The sequence below is a fragment of the Pezoporus wallicus genome, unplaced genomic scaffold (genome assembly GCF_028554395.1).
Source record: "Pezoporus wallicus isolate ANWC-B61680 ecotype Strahan unplaced genomic scaffold, APGP_CSIRO_Pwel_v1 contig_3568, whole genome shotgun sequence".
Lineage (NCBI taxonomy): Eukaryota > Metazoa > Chordata > Aves > Psittaciformes > Psittacidae > Pezoporus > Pezoporus wallicus.
The window spans coordinates 1,462,056-1,478,651 of NW_026637826.1; the positions used below are offsets into that span (position 1 = coordinate 1,462,056).

The 16,596-nt window shown below is 42.6% G+C and overlaps 1 protein-coding gene across 8 annotated transcripts in view; it reads left to right on the forward strand.

Moving 5' to 3' along the window:
- Positions 1–16,596, forward strand: part of LOC130598371 (6-phosphofructo-2-kinase/fructose-2,6-bisphosphatase 4) — a 48,615-nt gene that overhangs the window by 25,842 nt on the left and 6,177 nt on the right. For 6 of the 8 annotated variants that reach the window (XM_057407735.1, XM_057407736.1, XM_057407731.1 and 3 more), the window contains exons 3-13: positions 257–353; positions 2,633–2,699; positions 4,549–4,623; positions 5,529–5,585; positions 5,904–6,025; positions 7,644–7,851; positions 8,398–8,544; positions 9,131–9,235; positions 10,898–11,027; positions 11,400–11,462; positions 14,246–14,310. In XM_057407735.1, the coding sequence (XP_057263718.1) occupies positions 257–353; positions 2,633–2,699; positions 4,549–4,623; positions 5,529–5,585; positions 5,904–6,025; positions 7,644–7,851; positions 8,398–8,544; positions 9,131–9,235; positions 10,898–11,027; positions 11,400–11,462; positions 14,246–14,310 (1,136 nt within the window). The remainder of the gene's footprint in view (positions 1–256; positions 354–2,632; positions 2,700–4,548; positions 4,624–5,528; positions 5,586–5,903; positions 6,026–7,643; positions 7,852–8,397; positions 8,545–9,130; positions 9,236–10,897; positions 11,028–11,399; positions 11,463–14,245; positions 14,311–16,596) is intronic. The other 2 variants (XM_057407734.1, XM_057407733.1) reach the window with 1 other exon arrangement.

A 16,596-nucleotide genomic window follows, 5' to 3' on the forward strand; every position in this document is an offset into this window, starting at 1 on the left:
AGCAAACCGGCAGATAGCAGCACAGCAGTACGACCAAATGACTCTTGAAACTACTGCCCAAATGCTCTTTTGCCATTCCCATGTTTTTTTGTTGCAGTTGAAAGCAACCAAACCCCCCTAAAATGCAAGAAGTTGGCTTTGTACATGCTAAATTATTTTATCCTTGCAGGGAGTTTGGTTTCCGAGCTGTCAGAACTTTTGTCCTTTTGCCATGAGTATCGTTAGTTCCCACTAAATCCCGGTTTCTCGTTGGCAGAATTTAATGTTGGTCAGTATCGCCGAGACTTGGTGAAAAAGTATAAATCTTTTGAATTCTTCCTGCCTGACAATGAAGAAGGCTTGAAAATCAGGAGGTAAGTTTGGACTGTGTTTGCTACACAATGCTGAAAGCTACCCTGTATAATTTGCTCATAAAGACTGCTTTAAGTTGTGTTTTTGTATGCTCAAGAAGATGCTTAAGAGACTGCAGTATGAAATGACAAGGAAGAGAAGTTCTAGAGCAAGCAGGCAAGAGATTTGTTTAGGCTGCTTAAAAGTTGGGCTGTTTTTCTCTTAATTGCTTCATCTAAAGCATCAAAAATGCAGAGAAGGTAAATCCTGGATTCTTTTTCACCTTTCAGAGGTTGTGTTTGCTGCTATTCCTGCAGATATTCCAGTATATTTTCCCTCAAAATGAAGCAGTTCTAACAAATGCTTAACAACTTTTCTTTTTGGTTTGCATACTGGAATTTTTCACCTGGAGTACTTTGAATGTATTTGTCATTATCCATTCAAATAAGCCAGAATGAAACAATATTATTCCCTCCCTGAAATTGTTGTTGCCCACCGTGCAGGTGCTTGATGCATTCAGTTGGTGCACTGCCTTGAAAACTGTTTTCCTAGTGCTGTTCAAAGCAAGGGGAGCATCAGTGTGATGTCTGTGCACAGATGAAGCACTTGAGACTCCTTTCTTGCTTGGAAAAAGGCTCTGCTTTAATGTAAGAGAAAGGGTAGATGAAGAGAAGGTCAGAGCAAGAGGGAGCTACATTTTTCTTACAGAATGGGAAGCTCTTTTGATTTTCTTTGCCATTTATTGTTCCGGAAAACATAGGAGAATGTGCAGTATAAAGTGAGAAGTATCAGAAATACTAGAGGAATGGACATGCAGTTTGTTTAGGCTACTTAAAATGTGGAGTATTTTGTTCTTAGTTGCTTCAGCTCAAGCATTAAAAATGTCTGGACTTTTCCTGATGTCTGGACTTTCTTTTGTGGCTGTTCCTCTGCTTGTCCTCTCTCTCTTCCCTTTCCTCTTCTGCAGCAGTTGAGCATTGCTGATGTGAGAGGGAACTTGCATAAGAACCAACTGATCCTTTGGGACCAGAAAGTAGATACGAGGTGCATTAGCCTTGCAAGCCCTTACCTTTTGCTTAGAGGTAGAGCCAAACCTTTTAATGTGCCTCTGTGTCGCCTATTAAACTAAATGGTGGGGAATAGAACATGAAATGGGCTGTGAGAGCTAAACTGCCTGCTTAGCAGTGAGTAAAGAGGGTTTATATTTATTTAGTGAAGACTTCACTGATGAATCTCGGTTCCTGACAGCCATTAACCCTGCTAATGTGGAAATACTGTCAGGATTGGAAAGCTTTAATTTTTCTTTCAAGAGAAAGCTGTGCATGCAAGATACGCTAAATGTAAGAGAAGAATTAGATGTTTCAGTCTGGGAAGTCAAAATAGAGCAGTAATGCAGAGAAAGGCTGTTGAAAGGGATAGGTTTTTATGTTGGTATTGCAGAAAGATTGTACTTCATGGAACTAAATGGAGCTTTGTTCTTCTAATGAGTAAATCCTGTACAACATTAATGTTGCCCTCCAGTATTATTTATGTGCTAGAAATCATAATGGGCTTTGAAGATAATGCTAGGCCTGAGGAAATAGGAGAGTTGCAAATTAATTTGTTCTTGTCCAAATTTAACCCAAGTGTAAAGGATGTAGGGAGAGGGGGGTTTGGGGTGTTTGTGGCCCCAGTGGTCTCCAGTTCTAATTACATTGGGTTGGTGACTACAAAGGGATTTTATTTTCACCTCTGTCCCTAATACTGGTCATTAACTCTGTTTTATTGGTTAAAGAGGTTTTTTTTTTTCCATAAGCAATTTTTGCACTGTAGGTGAACAGAGAGGCAGTGTATTACTGAAAAACAGTTGTCTATCCACTCTACCTCGGGGCTGCAAGATAAAAACCTTAAGTTGATTTATTTCTTCCCTCTTTGAGAATCACATTAAGAAGCAAGTATCTATGAGTAGGTAATTGGGGAAAAAATACAGTTCCAGGGATGATTCACTGGTGTTACGTTAGATGAGTGAAAGCTTATTCTGGTCAGCAAAGTTGATAGGTATTCTGTGATGATGTGTAGTTGCGTCAGTTGCTCTGAGGAGCACTGGACTCTTCTTTCTGGCAGATGGCCTTGACCATGTTTCCTTAGTATAGCTTGGTTGACCTCCATGGTTTTTTCCCCTGTTTTGGGGGTACCTGATGACAAAAACATTTATTTTTGAGAGAGATTATCCTAACAGTTGCAGGGCACTCTGATCACAATGCACAAGTGCATGAATAAAAGAACTGTACAAGCATTTGAGTTTTGCTCTTTCATTTTTCAGACAGTGTGCCTTAGCAGCGCTGAATGACGTCCGGCAGTACCTCAGTGAAGAAAACGGGCACGTGGCTGTAAGTTTCTTGTTGGAGTTGCATTCTTCAGCTGCTTCCCTACAAAACAGTGTGTCTGCTGGATAATGCACAGCCTGAGCCATTTCAGTATCTTCAGTATATGGTTTGATTTTTTTCTGTGGGAGTTGGATGTTACATCTGCCTTGTTGCTGCAGAGAAAGTTCAGGGAGGTGATGCCGTACTGAGTAACAACCTTTGTGATTTGAAGGGCTCAATGAGAGAGGGTAACACACAGGAAGATGTCCTCCTTCTCTGCACATTGTATCACTCTCAAAAGGAGCGTGAGCAGCAGGTCGAAGGAGCTGATCCTGCCCCTCTACTCTGCTCTTGTGAGACCTCACCTGGAGCATTGTGTGCAGTTCTGGTGTCCTCAACATAAAAAGGACATGGAACTGTTGGAACAAGTCCAGAGGAGGCCACGAGGATGATCAGGGACTGGAGCACCTCCTGTATGGAGACAGGGTGAGAAAGTTGGGGCTGTTCTGCGTGGAGACCTCATAGCAGCCTTCCAGTATGTGAAGGGGGCCTATAGGGATGCTGGGGAGGGACTCTTCATTAGGGACTGTAGTGACAGGACAAGGGGTAACGGGTTAAACCTGAAACAGGGGAAGTTTAGATTGGTTCTAAGGAGGAAATTCTTTCCTGTGAGGGTGGTGAGGCACTGGAATGGGTTGCCCAGGGAGGTTGTCAATGCTCCATCCCTGGCAGTGTTCCGGGCCAGGTTGGACAGAGCCTTGGGTGAGATGGTTTAGTGTGAGGTGTCCCTGCCCATGGCAGGGGGGTTGGAACTGGATGATCTTAAGGTCCTTTCCAACTCTTAACTATTCTATGATTCTACGTGCTGTTAAACATATCTCTTGTTTTAGTTGCACTTCTGTTTCTATTTGGAAGTCTAGCCTTTCAAGTGAAAGGTACTTACTGAACAAAAAGCATCCAGGGTATTGCTTGGCAGTTTTGTTCCCAACATGAGAAATCTCTGAGGAGAGCAGGAGAAACTCAAATTGCTGCATATCTGTATTTAATATTGGGATGCAAACCAGCAGCTGTTCAATTATTGATATGGCATATTCCCATTAATTTGCATAACACTCTTTTCCTTGAGACTGCTGGTGCAGCTCTGGTGTTTTCATTAGTTAATCAGGGAAAACCATGAAGTAATAATTATAAGTTGTGCTGGGGGCATGAGGTAAACTATGCTTCGGCAAACCTCATGGTTTGGTAAAACACTGGTGTGTTCACGGCCAGACATTGGTTCCTGCAAAATTGGCTGCATTTATCTTATAGTCCATGGGCAGGCTTTACAAGTCTTGCAGATCTTAGAATCATAGATCAGTTAGGGTTGGAAAGGACCTTAAGATCATCCAGTTCCAACCCCCATGCCATGGGCAGGGACACCTCACACTAAACCATGTCATCTTCTGCCACTTAAAAGCTTTATACTTGCAGTTTGAATAGCATGTTGATTGCAGCAGCTTTTTTTTCTGTAGTGTAAGTTTGCTAAAAACCCAGGGATTAGTATTTAATGCAGGTATGGGTCAGGAGGGAGCTTTTGTCCTGCTGTGGGTTAGGCTTAAATTGTGGTTGCTTCTTCCAAATACAGTCTTCAGCTGGTAGTGCTTTCAAAATATTCCTGCTTTTTAGTGTTTAGAGAATCAAGGGTGGAAAGTAGGAGTGTCATCTCTTTGCCTCTTGAGCATGTTGAGAGAGGGGAAAGGGGAAGTGTTTCGTGGCTTCTCTTCGCATTGAGGGACTTTGAACCCTTGGTTTTGTTGTTACTAGCACAGTGCTTTTCACAGGCTAGGATATTCCTTTAATTCTTCTTTCTCGCTCTCCCTGTAATTATTTCCAGGTCTTTGATGCCACAAACACCACCCGAGAACGCAGAGAAACTATTTACAAATTTGGTGAAGAAAATGGCTATAAGGTGAGTTGAAAGCCAAGGAGCAATGAGCTAACACCTGGACAAGTAAGGCAGGGGTAGTTTTGCCCTTATCCCCAAGTACTCCGGGTTAAGAAGTGCATTAGCATAAGCCATGTCCTTCCTAGGTGTATAGTCAGTGGTACATTTTGTGTTCTCAAGCATTGTTTGTGATTAAAACTCACCCAGTCCTCATTTTTCTTGTCTTTAATGTTTGTCCTGTTAGTAACTAAGCTCTTACATGCTGTGGCTTCAATTCTTTCATCCTGGACCTGTAGCTCTGAATGTACTGTCAGCAAGAGCTATTTAAAATAAGATTCTTAGTGCGGTCCATGGTTTTGCTACAGAAAACGTAAGGAATTCTGTGTTAGTTCTGTGCAAACAAAAAACTTCCCGTGGTTTAGTGCCTTCTGTCCAGGGTTGTTTTGTATTTAGCTCTTCCCCAGTAATCCTTCACTTCCTCTAAACCTGTATCTCCATAAACCTTTGAGACAGCAAACCACAGAAGTCTTTTTAAGTTGCGTTACTCCATTAGTTGACAGGCTTCCAAAATCTTATTGCAGAAACATCAGTTACTCTTTATACGTCTGAACTTGTATCCTCTGCATTTATTTTCTTCTCTTCCATCCTAAATGTTTCTCACTGTAAAATTTTTCCACTTACAAGCATTGTGGAGGGGGGGGAATAATACAGAACATGATGCTTCAGGCAATGCTAAACCAGCAATTTCTGATGAGTGTCTGCAGAAACCTTCAGAGTAAATGAAGGGAAGTTTAACACATGGTTCTGCTAAAAAGGGGTCAGCATGGAAGTGAGTAACGTGCTGCTCGTGTGTGTTAGTCTCCAGGGGCATTCTAATGCATCTTCCTTGTTCCTTCCTCTCTACACGTGACTTCCCCTTTGGACTGAAGACTTTTTTTGTTGAGTCAGTATGTGTAGATCCAGAGGTCATCGCTGCAAACATTGTGGTAAGTATAGGAAAGTTGCTTTAACTGCTCTAAGTTAGGAGGTTAAAGGTAGTTCTGTGTGTTCAGAAGTACATTAAAAGAACTTCCAATAGCAAAAACCCTATTAGCTCCCATTAATGGAACAATTCACATTTATTTTCCTGTTCTTGCGTATAATAACTCAAGTTTATGAAAAATAGCTCTTTTTGCTATGCATGTATTTTAATTATCTTCCAGGATACAAGGTTTTTGTGCTGTGTTCTCCCCTTTCCTATTTATTTAAACATTGCATTAAAAAGGGAAAGAAATGTGCTACCCTCCTGGTTTTATTTCAAACAGCAAGTGAAGCTGGGTAGTCCTGACTATGTTGATTGTAGTAACGATGAAGCAACAGAAGACTTCATGAAGAGAATAGAGTGCTACAAGAACTCCTATGAGACGTTAGATGAAACTCTTGACAAGTAAGTGATGAAATAATGCTGTGATCACAACTGGGTCATCTTAAGATGTTTCCTTAGGGGATGGAGCATCCTGTATTGGGGATTAGGGCTTTATAGTAATTAATGGCTTAAGCTCTCTTTCCATTGGCAAACTGGGGAGAGTTTACTCTGGGGATGTAGCCTGGAACTTGCTTGCTTGAGGAAAATCGGCTAACACATCTACTCTGGGACAATATTCTTTTTGATTTCCCACTTGGAGAATGATATGATCCTTCTGGAACAGAACCAGCATTTAGGAATTACCCCAGGCTTCTTTTAGATCGGATCCTTACTTGGTTGTTTAGTTTGTAGAGGAGACCCGAGTGATTTGTAAGCATAACTTCGTTTGTTGGCATGGCTAAGATGAATTTTGAACACATCTATCTTACAAATGGGATGCCTAAATTTATTTATTCGTGCTTGTAAAATATCCTGCAGATGTAGGGCTGTGAGAAAGTTTCTTAGCTTGGATTATTTGCCTTTGTGCCAAAGCATTCATCTGTTTTTCATTCGCTTTCAATGCTTGAAAGTAAGGTAGGGATGAACCACATGAGGAGGAGCCCTGTTTCTCTTGCTGGGGTCCAGGATTTCGGTGTGGGATGTTGAGCTGCATTCATACCAAGTGCTCCTGCTCTGTTTCAGGACCAGTGCTGTAGAGAAGGCTGAGCTGCATTTTAATGTAATTGAGCGTAAGCAGTGTGAAGCTGGTTCAATCGGATCAGTTCATGCATGTAATTTCTGTGATGGGCCTAATGCTTGTGCCTGGGTGAAATAGTAATGATTAACCTCAGAGAGCACTACTGGAGATAGGTGATGATGCTTGCTTCTCATCACCTCCATTTGGTTTTATTACCAGTTTCCTTGGTTTATTGTGGTCTCTGTCTCAAATGCTTCACTAGAAACCCATAATGGTTATTTTCAGCTCATTAGACCATTTTCCTCCTTTAAACTAGATGCTGCTCTGAAATGTACAGCTCAGATGAGCAGTGAAAATTGCAGTTACAACCTGTCTCGTGCTGAGAGGAGGTAGTGGTGGGGTACACTACAGTGCTGTAAATAGATGTTGATAAAGTGTTTGAGAAAATGTCTTGTATCAGGCTGGTCCCAGCTCCTTCTGATGCTGTAGTTTTTCTAGAAGGATTAACAGAGGTGGTAAGTGATGACCATGCCTTTTGGCTCCCGGATGCCATCAAATACTTGCTGTGGGGGAAGTGTTTATAACCTGGAGAAAAATAGCTGGTATCGTGAAATACCTGGATCTCATATTGAAGCTACCGCAGTCGAATGACTCCACTGAACCCTTCCTTCAGTGGGAGGGCTGTATTTTAACAAGAGCAGAACCTAGATTTGAGAGACAACACGCAAGTAAAGGGAACAGAAAAGAAAGTGACGTGAGCAGCTCACCTGTGAAAGGAACAGAATTCATCCTGTACCTCTGGGGTACTGAGTTGTTTGTTAGGACTAATGCATATTCCATAGGTAATTGAGGGCTTGTTTATTGCTTTGGCTTGTTGCCTCTTTGTTTTATAATGGCAGAGATTGTGGTGCATGCTGATGGAAACTGGAATCTTACATATTTCTTTTTGTTTGCTCCTCCAAGGGATCTTTCTTACATTAAAATTATGGATGTTGGAAGGAGTTACCTTGTGAACCGAGTAATGGATCACATTCAGAGCCGGATTGTCTACTACCTCATGAATATCCATGTGACTCCTCGGTCAATCTACCTCTGTCGACACGGAGAAAGTGAACTCAATCTGAAAGGGAGAATAGGAGGAGATCCTGGACTGTCTGTTAGGGGAAAAGAGGTATGTACCTGCACAAGTGTGACTGGGTTTTTGTGTATCCTATGCATGTGTGCAGTTTGTGCTGTGTAATTACAGCTTTCTTCCTCTACAGCCCTTTCCTCTTAACATGCTTAAGAAGGGTTTTAGTTGCATTTGCGAGTAGTAGAAAATGAATGGAAACATTTTGGGGGTTGTGATTTGGTACGTGCTCTTTTATCTGTCATTCTGTTGGTTGGAATTGGTTTTTATCCTACAGCCCAAAGCAGCTGTCAAGGCTTTATTTTTTTAACTGCATTCTTGTAAATGTTGGATAATTGGGAAGGTTCACAAGTTAAAGCTGAAAGGAAAATCCCTGATGATAAAGATAGGAACTGCAGAAAACTTGTATCTCCCTTGTTCTCTTTTCCTTCCCTCTCCTGTACCTCTTGTTGTAACAGAATGTGTTGCATTTCTTAGCCTTCTGGAAGGGTTATAATGAGTTTACAGAGCCCGGGGCCTGTGTGTTCCAAACTGAACAGAGCGTCTTGGCTCCGAGCCTCACCCCCTGCCTCATGTTTTTTCTTTCAGTTTGCCAAAAGTTTGGCACAATTTATTAATGAGCAAAATATCAAAGATTTGAAAGTTTGGACCAGCCAGATGAAAAGGACAATTCAGACTGCTGAAGCCTTGGGAGTGCCTTATGAGCAGTGGAAGGTGTTGAATGAGATAGATGCAGTAAGTTCTGGCTTTCGAAGCATGTTGTAAGTTGCTTGGCTTCCTAAAGATGAAGGAGCTACTGAGTTTTGGAATGTTAGGGCTTTCATGGGACTGGAAGTCATTTAAGCTGTTTCTAGAGGTTGGAAAAATTGTTGTTACTTCCTGTTAGTAAGGCTGAGCATCCTATTAAATTTTGCCATAATTATTTCAGCCATAAACCAAGTGGTTTATGTTCCCCAGTGAAACATTCCAATGTAGAAGGCAGCGGTTTGGGTAGTTGGGGGGTTGTAAGGAGGAGCTTGCTAGTTGGCTCTTTCCAACTGCACCTGTAAGATACATAAGTAGGTGCAGTAGATAAAACGTGACCTTGCTCAGTGATTCACTTGCCCATATATGTGACTTCAATTTATATACAGACTTAATGATTCCTTTTATCCACGTGTGAGTCCAGTCCTGTTCATCATGTGTGTGATTTTGCCTTTAAATGTCAGAGTAACAAAATACAATTGGTAATGGTTATTTATATATGGTTTTATTTAAGAGTGAGATCTGCTTTTTGCACTGCTGGAAATACATGGTCTTAAATGATTTTTATTACGTATAGGGAGTGTGTGAAGAAATGACTTATGAAGAAATACAGGAAAATTATCCGCTTGAATTTGCACTGAGAGACCAAGACAAATACAGATACAGATACCCCAAAGGAGAGGTATGCTCCCTTTTCTCTCTTAAGGTGAAGGGCTTCCTTTGTCTTCCTCAATATATGCATGCTGGCTTTAGAAAGGAAAAATAGATCTTTAAATGAATGACCAGGTTGTTCCTCTCTCCAGGGGAAAGCACGTAGGAGATGGCAAGAATTGAGCCCAGACGGTTTAATTTGGTTCAGGATTGCCGAATGAAACAATAGATTTAGATAAAACAATGGAGAGCTTTGATCTTGTGGGCATTGTTTCTATGCTGGTCCCGCAGCGATAAAGCAGGAGGAATGATTGCAAGCCTTCAGACCGCTGCATATGTAAATGTACTGCCAAGATCACCTTTTCCTATTCATCCTCGCTGTGGGTAATGGCTGGTTTGCCCGCAGCGCTGGCTGAAGTGCAGGGAAATCTGCAGCCACGGTGGTCTTTCACTTTAAGAAACTCCTTGCCTCTGGGAAAACAACTGCTGACAGCATTTCTAAAGCAATGAACGCGTTACCTGCAGCAGTTACCAGGTGGCCACACGCCTTTCCGTGGCAGCTGAAGTTTAGGGTTCAGGGCAGAGGAGTAATTGGACCAACTGCTCCGCTGTTGTGTCCTGAGGAATCGGAGCTCCGTGGTCTTTCCTCAGTGGTCAAGAGTAATCACTGTGCTAAGAGCATCTTGTGATAAGAGTGGTGTGTCTGGGGCTGTGACCCTGCTCTCACTAATGAGGCAGTCATTAAGCTGCAAAGTTCTCCTAATCCATTTGAAGAGGGAGTGTTTGTTTTTCAGACTGATGCCATCCGGATGGTGACAAACATGTGGAGCTCCCTCATCGCCTTGGGGTGGTTGGATGTCAGCCGTTTGGCTAAGGCGGTCCCTCTGTCACCAGTACCCATGGCTGGGCTTACACAGCCTGGCTGGAACAGGGTGCTGGGTTTCTCTTGCCAAGGTCTGGCTCAGCAGTGCCGCTTCCCAGCTGGGCAGCCCCACGCCTGTCTGGGGACCAGGGCGACGTGGTCATTCCCTGTCCTGCTGGGAGATGTGCTGTGCTCCCCATGTGTTCCATGCACCACGCATTTGGGCAGTGTTGTCTTTACAGGCATGTGAACGTTACCTTGGGCAGGAGCATGCTGCTGACCTGCAGCAGCAGATTTACTGTGTGTGAGCTGTGAGCAACAGGTCGCAAGAGGAGTCCTTTGGCTCTGGGTGGGAGGGTGGCTGCCATCCCCAGGCTAGGTCACCAGGCCCATAGCTTGTTTCCAAAGGGCAGCCTGAAGAAGTCAAGCTTTGTAGATTTCCTGTATGCTGACCGTAGGCTGGGTTCCCAGCTTTTTACTTAGAGAGATGATGCTTTTGAAGATGAGGTGTGGAAAATAACGTGCAAGACGTAACCTGTACACATGCAGGTGCTGTGAGTTGAATCCTAGGAGTTTTGTGGAATTTCTTAATCGTGGTGACTGATTTAATAAAGCTTTTCCGTGAGAGAGATTTATTTTGTTGTATGCTTGCTCTTTGATAGTCTGGAAAACCTGGACTGTGTCCTTAATGTAAGGAAAACTATTGCAACAATATTTGTCTGTGTGCTAATAGAAGATTACTAATGTGAAAGTAAGATCCGCTGTATATACATACCCTGTTCAAAGAGTTTTCCCTTTTTAATGGGCTGTGTGTTTCTCTTCCCCACCCAGTCCTATGAAGATCTTGTCCAGAGACTGGAGCCAGTAATTATGGAACTTGAAAGGCAGGAAAATGTGCTTGTCATATGTCACCAAGCTGTCATGCGCTGTTTGCTTGCATATTTTCTTGACAAGCCTGCAGGTAAATCTTTAATACATGACAAATGGTCTGTTCTTTGAAAAAATGGTACTGATGAAGGCTCCAGACAGTAAATTCTAACGATGTTCTTTCTCATCAGAGGGCGTTTGTGCTAGGCAAGTGTGCAAATGTCACTTTTTCTACCTGACCCCCATGGAAAACTTGGCTAGTTGATCTTTATTGAGCTTCTCACCTGCAACAGCACTGTGGTGTTCAGTTTTTGCTCCATTTGAATAGCTTTCTGTTGCATGCTAGGGAAGAAAGCGGGTTACTGACAGATAAGAAGGCATTCAAGTGGTTGATCTGCACCATAATAGGAAAGTTACTGTTCTTGTAATCTCTGTTTCATATGTAATTTGTTCCTTGTTTTCCCAGAACAACTGCCTTACCTGAAGTGCCCACTGCATACTGTCTTAAAGCTAACCCCGGTGGCTTATGGTGAGTAGTATTAAGTATATCTAAATCTAACTTTACTCTGTAAAGTTTGTGAAGCATTTAAATGAAGAGCTTTTATATTTATTCTGCTTTAATGTAGAATTGAACAGTTAAGTTTGATACTGCATTTATGCCTGTAGAGCTTTGTTAGAATCAGTGAATCCTTGGGTTTACATTCGCTTTGTGTTATTTCATTAATTCTTCTGGCAAACTCCTGCTGTTTACGCAGTCAGGTCCAGGAAGGTCTCAGTTTGTGTTGATGTGTTTGAGGGTGTTGCTTTTTAGAGCAGGCAGATTTACATTTATGTATGGTTATCACCTTACAAAGGTGTTCCCCTTACCCCTAAACGACTTTTGTTCTCTTTTCAAGTGTGTTTTTGGTGGACCTTCACACTACCACGTGAACTTAGTGCTGTGGTTGGCATTCCTCAGTCCCTGTTTATCAGTGCATAGCTCAGGGGCTTTAACTGAGGTTTGCTGCCAGCCTGGGGGGTTACAACCTGTGCTACTTGGGTTTTAGGCTGATTGCTAATTGCCTTTTGTGTTTTCAGCCTCAGCTTGACATGTGCCTGCTGTTAATGTCTTGAAGTGTTGGGCTTAATTACATCTTCTGATACCTCATCACACTTCAGAAGATTATTTATAGGCAAATCTGCGCAGGAAATGGGTTACCAAAGATGCTAATCGAGGTGTTGGTCGGAGATGCAAAGCTGTCTTTGATTATCTCCTTTGAAAGCAGTCTAGAGCTGTACTTCTTTAAGTTTCAAATACAGTTGAGGTAAAGAAAGGAGCCCTTACCACTGGGAAATCTACCTGAAGAGATGGTTGTGATTTAACTGTTGTGTTGTCCTGCTGTGCTCTGGTGACATCTGGTGTTTCCAGCCTTGCATGACACGCTGAAGGTCTGAAAGGAGGGCTCAGAACAGCTGAGTGTTTTGGTTTTGGAGAGGGGATCTTCTTGACTCGCTCGTCTTGGGCTGTGTGAAGAGATCCTGGATGTTTGCAGTTTACACGCACACTGAATGGAGGGGAAGAAGTGGTATGGAATACTGCCCATGTCCTTCTGCCCTCAGTGGAAGAAGCTGTTCATTTTTAAAGTGTTCATACGTATGTCTGGATTAGCACATTTCAGACCACCCACTTCTTGGGATTTGACCATCTGAAAAGGCAATGGCTGTGGAAACCATTTATACATTAATAATCTAGAACATTATTTCATGTTGATGTATGACTTGGCTCCAGTGAGGCAGGATGCAGGATCAAACGTGGTGTGTTTAGTACCTTCCAGCTAATCCTGTTCTGGGGTAACGCTTCCTTCCCTTAGGGGTTTGCTCTTCCTGGTGTCTGATCTTTAGTAAAGGAACATCTGTTACAGCCTGACAGTTGGATTAGGATAAAGTAGACTTTTATCCAGCAACCCAGTATAGCGGTGGTCTGTGTGGGAGCACACAGGAAAGAGAAACTGTCTTGCTGTAGGCATGAGCTTGTACGTGGGTAATTCCAAAAGAGCTGGGAATATGCACATTGTAGTTACTGTGCAGTGACTCGGGTCCCTTCAGTTTGTATCTAAAGCTTTCCATACAATACTTTTTCAGGTCTTGCACTCAGCTAGTGGTAAGGACTGAGTGGCCTCTATGGAGGTGTGTCTGGTGTGTAACCAGCCAGTCCTCAGCAATGGTCAGCATCAGCTAGGTTTTCCTTGGTCTCAAGGGTTGCAGTGATCTGTGAGCAGCAGGATGAGTGGAGGACTCTTCCAGTGGGAGATGTGTACTTTTCCTCCTTAAAACCTGTTTTGTGGTTGCTTATTTCTCTGAGTCCTGGCCTTCCTGCAGAGTTTGCTCACAGTGTTCCTGACTAATGGGGTTTTTCAGAATAGGCTTCCCTAAGGGAAGGCAAGTGTTTGCTTTGCTAATGGATATTATTTTGGTTTTGAGTGCAGTGGCTTTCTAAGGAAAGGGTAAAATCACCCTATTTTGTCACGTAGTAATTCTGTGAAGTGTGTGACTGCCTTTAGGAGATAACAGAAACCTCTGAAAATCTGTTTGTGATAGAAGATGTCAGAGGAATTCGACTATTAGTATGTAGGGTACTGCTAGCTTTTAAAAGTCACATTTGTGTCAGGTAAGACAGTGTTTGGCAATTAGGTGCTGTTTAAAATGGTGTGGTCACAGCGTATTGAGTAACTAATTCCCTATGTGAGTCAGTTTATACCACCTGAGTAGCAGTTGTCTCTTCTGAGGGATTAATTTCTCCTGCTTCTTTGGAGATTTCCATTTTTGGGTGGAAAGGAGAAGTTCCTTTTCAGAGGTCAGCTTTCAAGGTCCATTTCTTTGGGGGTTAAAACTGTTTTGCCTGCATAGAGGAATGGGGGTAGCTAACAATAGGCAGTAATCCTCGTCATCAGGTTTCATGTTTTAAACACTGAGAGCTGCAGTTATCTCATGTGTTACAGTGAAATTCTAAGAAGCCTGGGATGTTTAAAACCGAAGTTAAAAGTAACTTTCTGACTGCTGTTGTTCAGATGCGTTTATAAACGAGAACCTGTTTCAGAGAAAACACTGATAAAGCTAAGGTGAGAGTAGGAGGGGGATTATCAGATTGCAGAGATGTTCATCCTGGTGGAACAGATTAGTTTTCAATAGCTTTAGCTCTTTGGCATTTGGGAATTGTGCTGTCAGTCAGCAGTGGGAAGTGATTAACCTTCCCCAACTCAAAACTAGATCGTGTCTTACTGTAATTTCATTTTTAAAGCTGACCAACTCTAAACCTGTCTTTTCTACCAACAGGATGTAAAGTAGAATCTATATTTCTGAATGTTGAAGCTGTAAACACGCACAGAGATAAACCCGAGGTAAGACTATTTCAGAATCGGAGGCCTTGATGTGATGTACTGCCTGAGCTCATTCCCGTTGTCCTTGTGCTGGGAAATGATGCGATAACTCAGCTGAGCATATTTGGTTTTACGTATTACTCTTCACTACTGGTTTGCTGTTGAAGAGGAAAAGAATCCTTTTTATTGAGCACATTTATCTTGCATACGAGCTCTAGCGGGAGTAGTTTATCTTCAAAAATGAATGAGAGGTTGAAGATACGGTGTCAATCTAAAAGCTGTGTAAAGTTCTTCCTGGCTTTTGTCATTCAGCAGCAGGAGGGTGTAGTCAGAAAGTCACTGTTAGGAATGCGATGCTTCTATTGGAGAGAGTAAATAATGAAATTAGCTGTTTCATCACTGTGGTCGTTGATGTATGAAGAAAGAGGAATTGATGGTACCACCTGGAGGGGAAGACTAGATCTTGGGATACAGCAGAAAACTGGGGAAAAGGAAATTGAATGCATTTGTAAAATAGAAGTGGAGATAAGATATCATACCGTGGCAGCTTCGTCCTTTCTCTGTGTCAGGCCTAGGTTCTGTGTACTCCTAAGCTTTGACATGAGCTTAAGTTCATTCTGTTGCTGGCACAAAGCTCTTCCAGCGCTGTGTTACGGAAGTTATGTGAATTGTGTCATGATTAAGAATGTCTGGCTCCCTTGTAGATGCTCATGCTAATGCTGCTGGGTATGGCACTGTTTCCCTGCTGAGGCTATGAGCTGTGCCTGCAGGTGAATTACATCAGCTTGATAAAAAAGGGCTATTTGTGGTGGTTTTCAGAACAGTGGTTTATGGTGAAAAGGAATATAGTGATCAGTGTGTTATGTGTGTATTCAGTAAGGCACCTTATGTCTTAGGTGAGGAATTCATGCTCTGCAGAGAAGGTTTGTTTTAGCGACTTGGGTATTGAGTTCTGAAGATGCTGACTTTTGGTGGTTCGTAGCCAAGCCATTTTCTGTTAGGTAGTCATAGCGTGTATTTCCAGTCTCGTCCACTTTCACCTTTGTCATGCTGCTTTACCACTTCTGTATGAGTTTGGTTTGTTAGGTACAGGCAATCCATTCCACACTGCCTGAAAGCTGTTGGAGAAGCACGGTGAAAATAACAAGGGTGTCTTGGAGCAAGTGTTAATGCAGATCAGTTGAGCGGCTTCAGTTTGGCTGATAAAATATGGGTGCTGAGTTTGGACCTTGCTAAAGCATTCTGGGAATTGCTGTTGGAAATACCACTTGTATAACTGAAGATGCTTATTTCAAGGGGGAAAGGCGTGCCTGAATCACCAAGTGCTCTTAAACGTCTAGCAAGTGGCAGGGCCATACTGACGTAGCCGTTGAGTGGCTGCGATTGAGGTGCGTGTAGAGGATTGTGCAGATAGTTGCATTGCAGTGGATGTAAAGACAGAACTGTTTAATTTGAAGAGAAATAACCTGAGTTAATGAATTTTTACAAAGAAAGGAGCAGAAGCATTTTTGATGTAAAAACCCCCAAACCTTCACACACTCTTCTCCCTCTGCCCCAGAAGAAAGGCAGAGCAGTGAAGTATGTGTATTCCGTGGGGCAGAATGAAGGACTAAGTTGATCCTGTCTGCGTTTAAATGCTGCTTGGAGCATGAGGAAGATTTCAAGAGCTTTCATTAACATCACCTACAAAACCATCAATTGCTTCTGTAAAATTAAGTTTTCAAACAGTCTATTGAACCCAAAGCGTTTAATGAAATCCAGCGCCACAGATAACACCACCATTGAACAGTGGAACTGTTTGAACCAGAATTGCCCAGTGTGCTGTTCTGTGCCCCCACAAGTGATTTGCAGTCTGTGTTTCGGAGCAGCACACTCCTTTTTGGCTTCAGCTGAAAGCATCTGTTTTCACATTGCAGAAGTGCAATGCAGAGAAGCCCTGGAGTATTTGTTTATAGCATGTGTGAAGTTCATTGTTTGAAGAGGATTTGTCTGAAGTGGTTTGAAGCCTTGTGTCTGTCAGCGTTGTAGTGGCTGAAGCTCCTGACCTTTCCAAATGAAGGAATCTGTAGTCTGTTTGTAATAATTGAGGGCAATTACTTCAGCTATTGCTTCAATCCTTTGGGGGGAAAACAAGCACTGGATGAAATGTCTACTTTGCACCTCAGTCAGTGACAGGGTGGGGAGATGGAGAGGGAGGTTGCTTGTAGTAGAAGCTGAGATCTCCTTTTTGATTACGTGGGGGAGAAGGGGAGAGGAAGATGTTAGTGAAAGGTGAGTTTGCTTCCACAGTGTGAAGTAAGTAAGAGT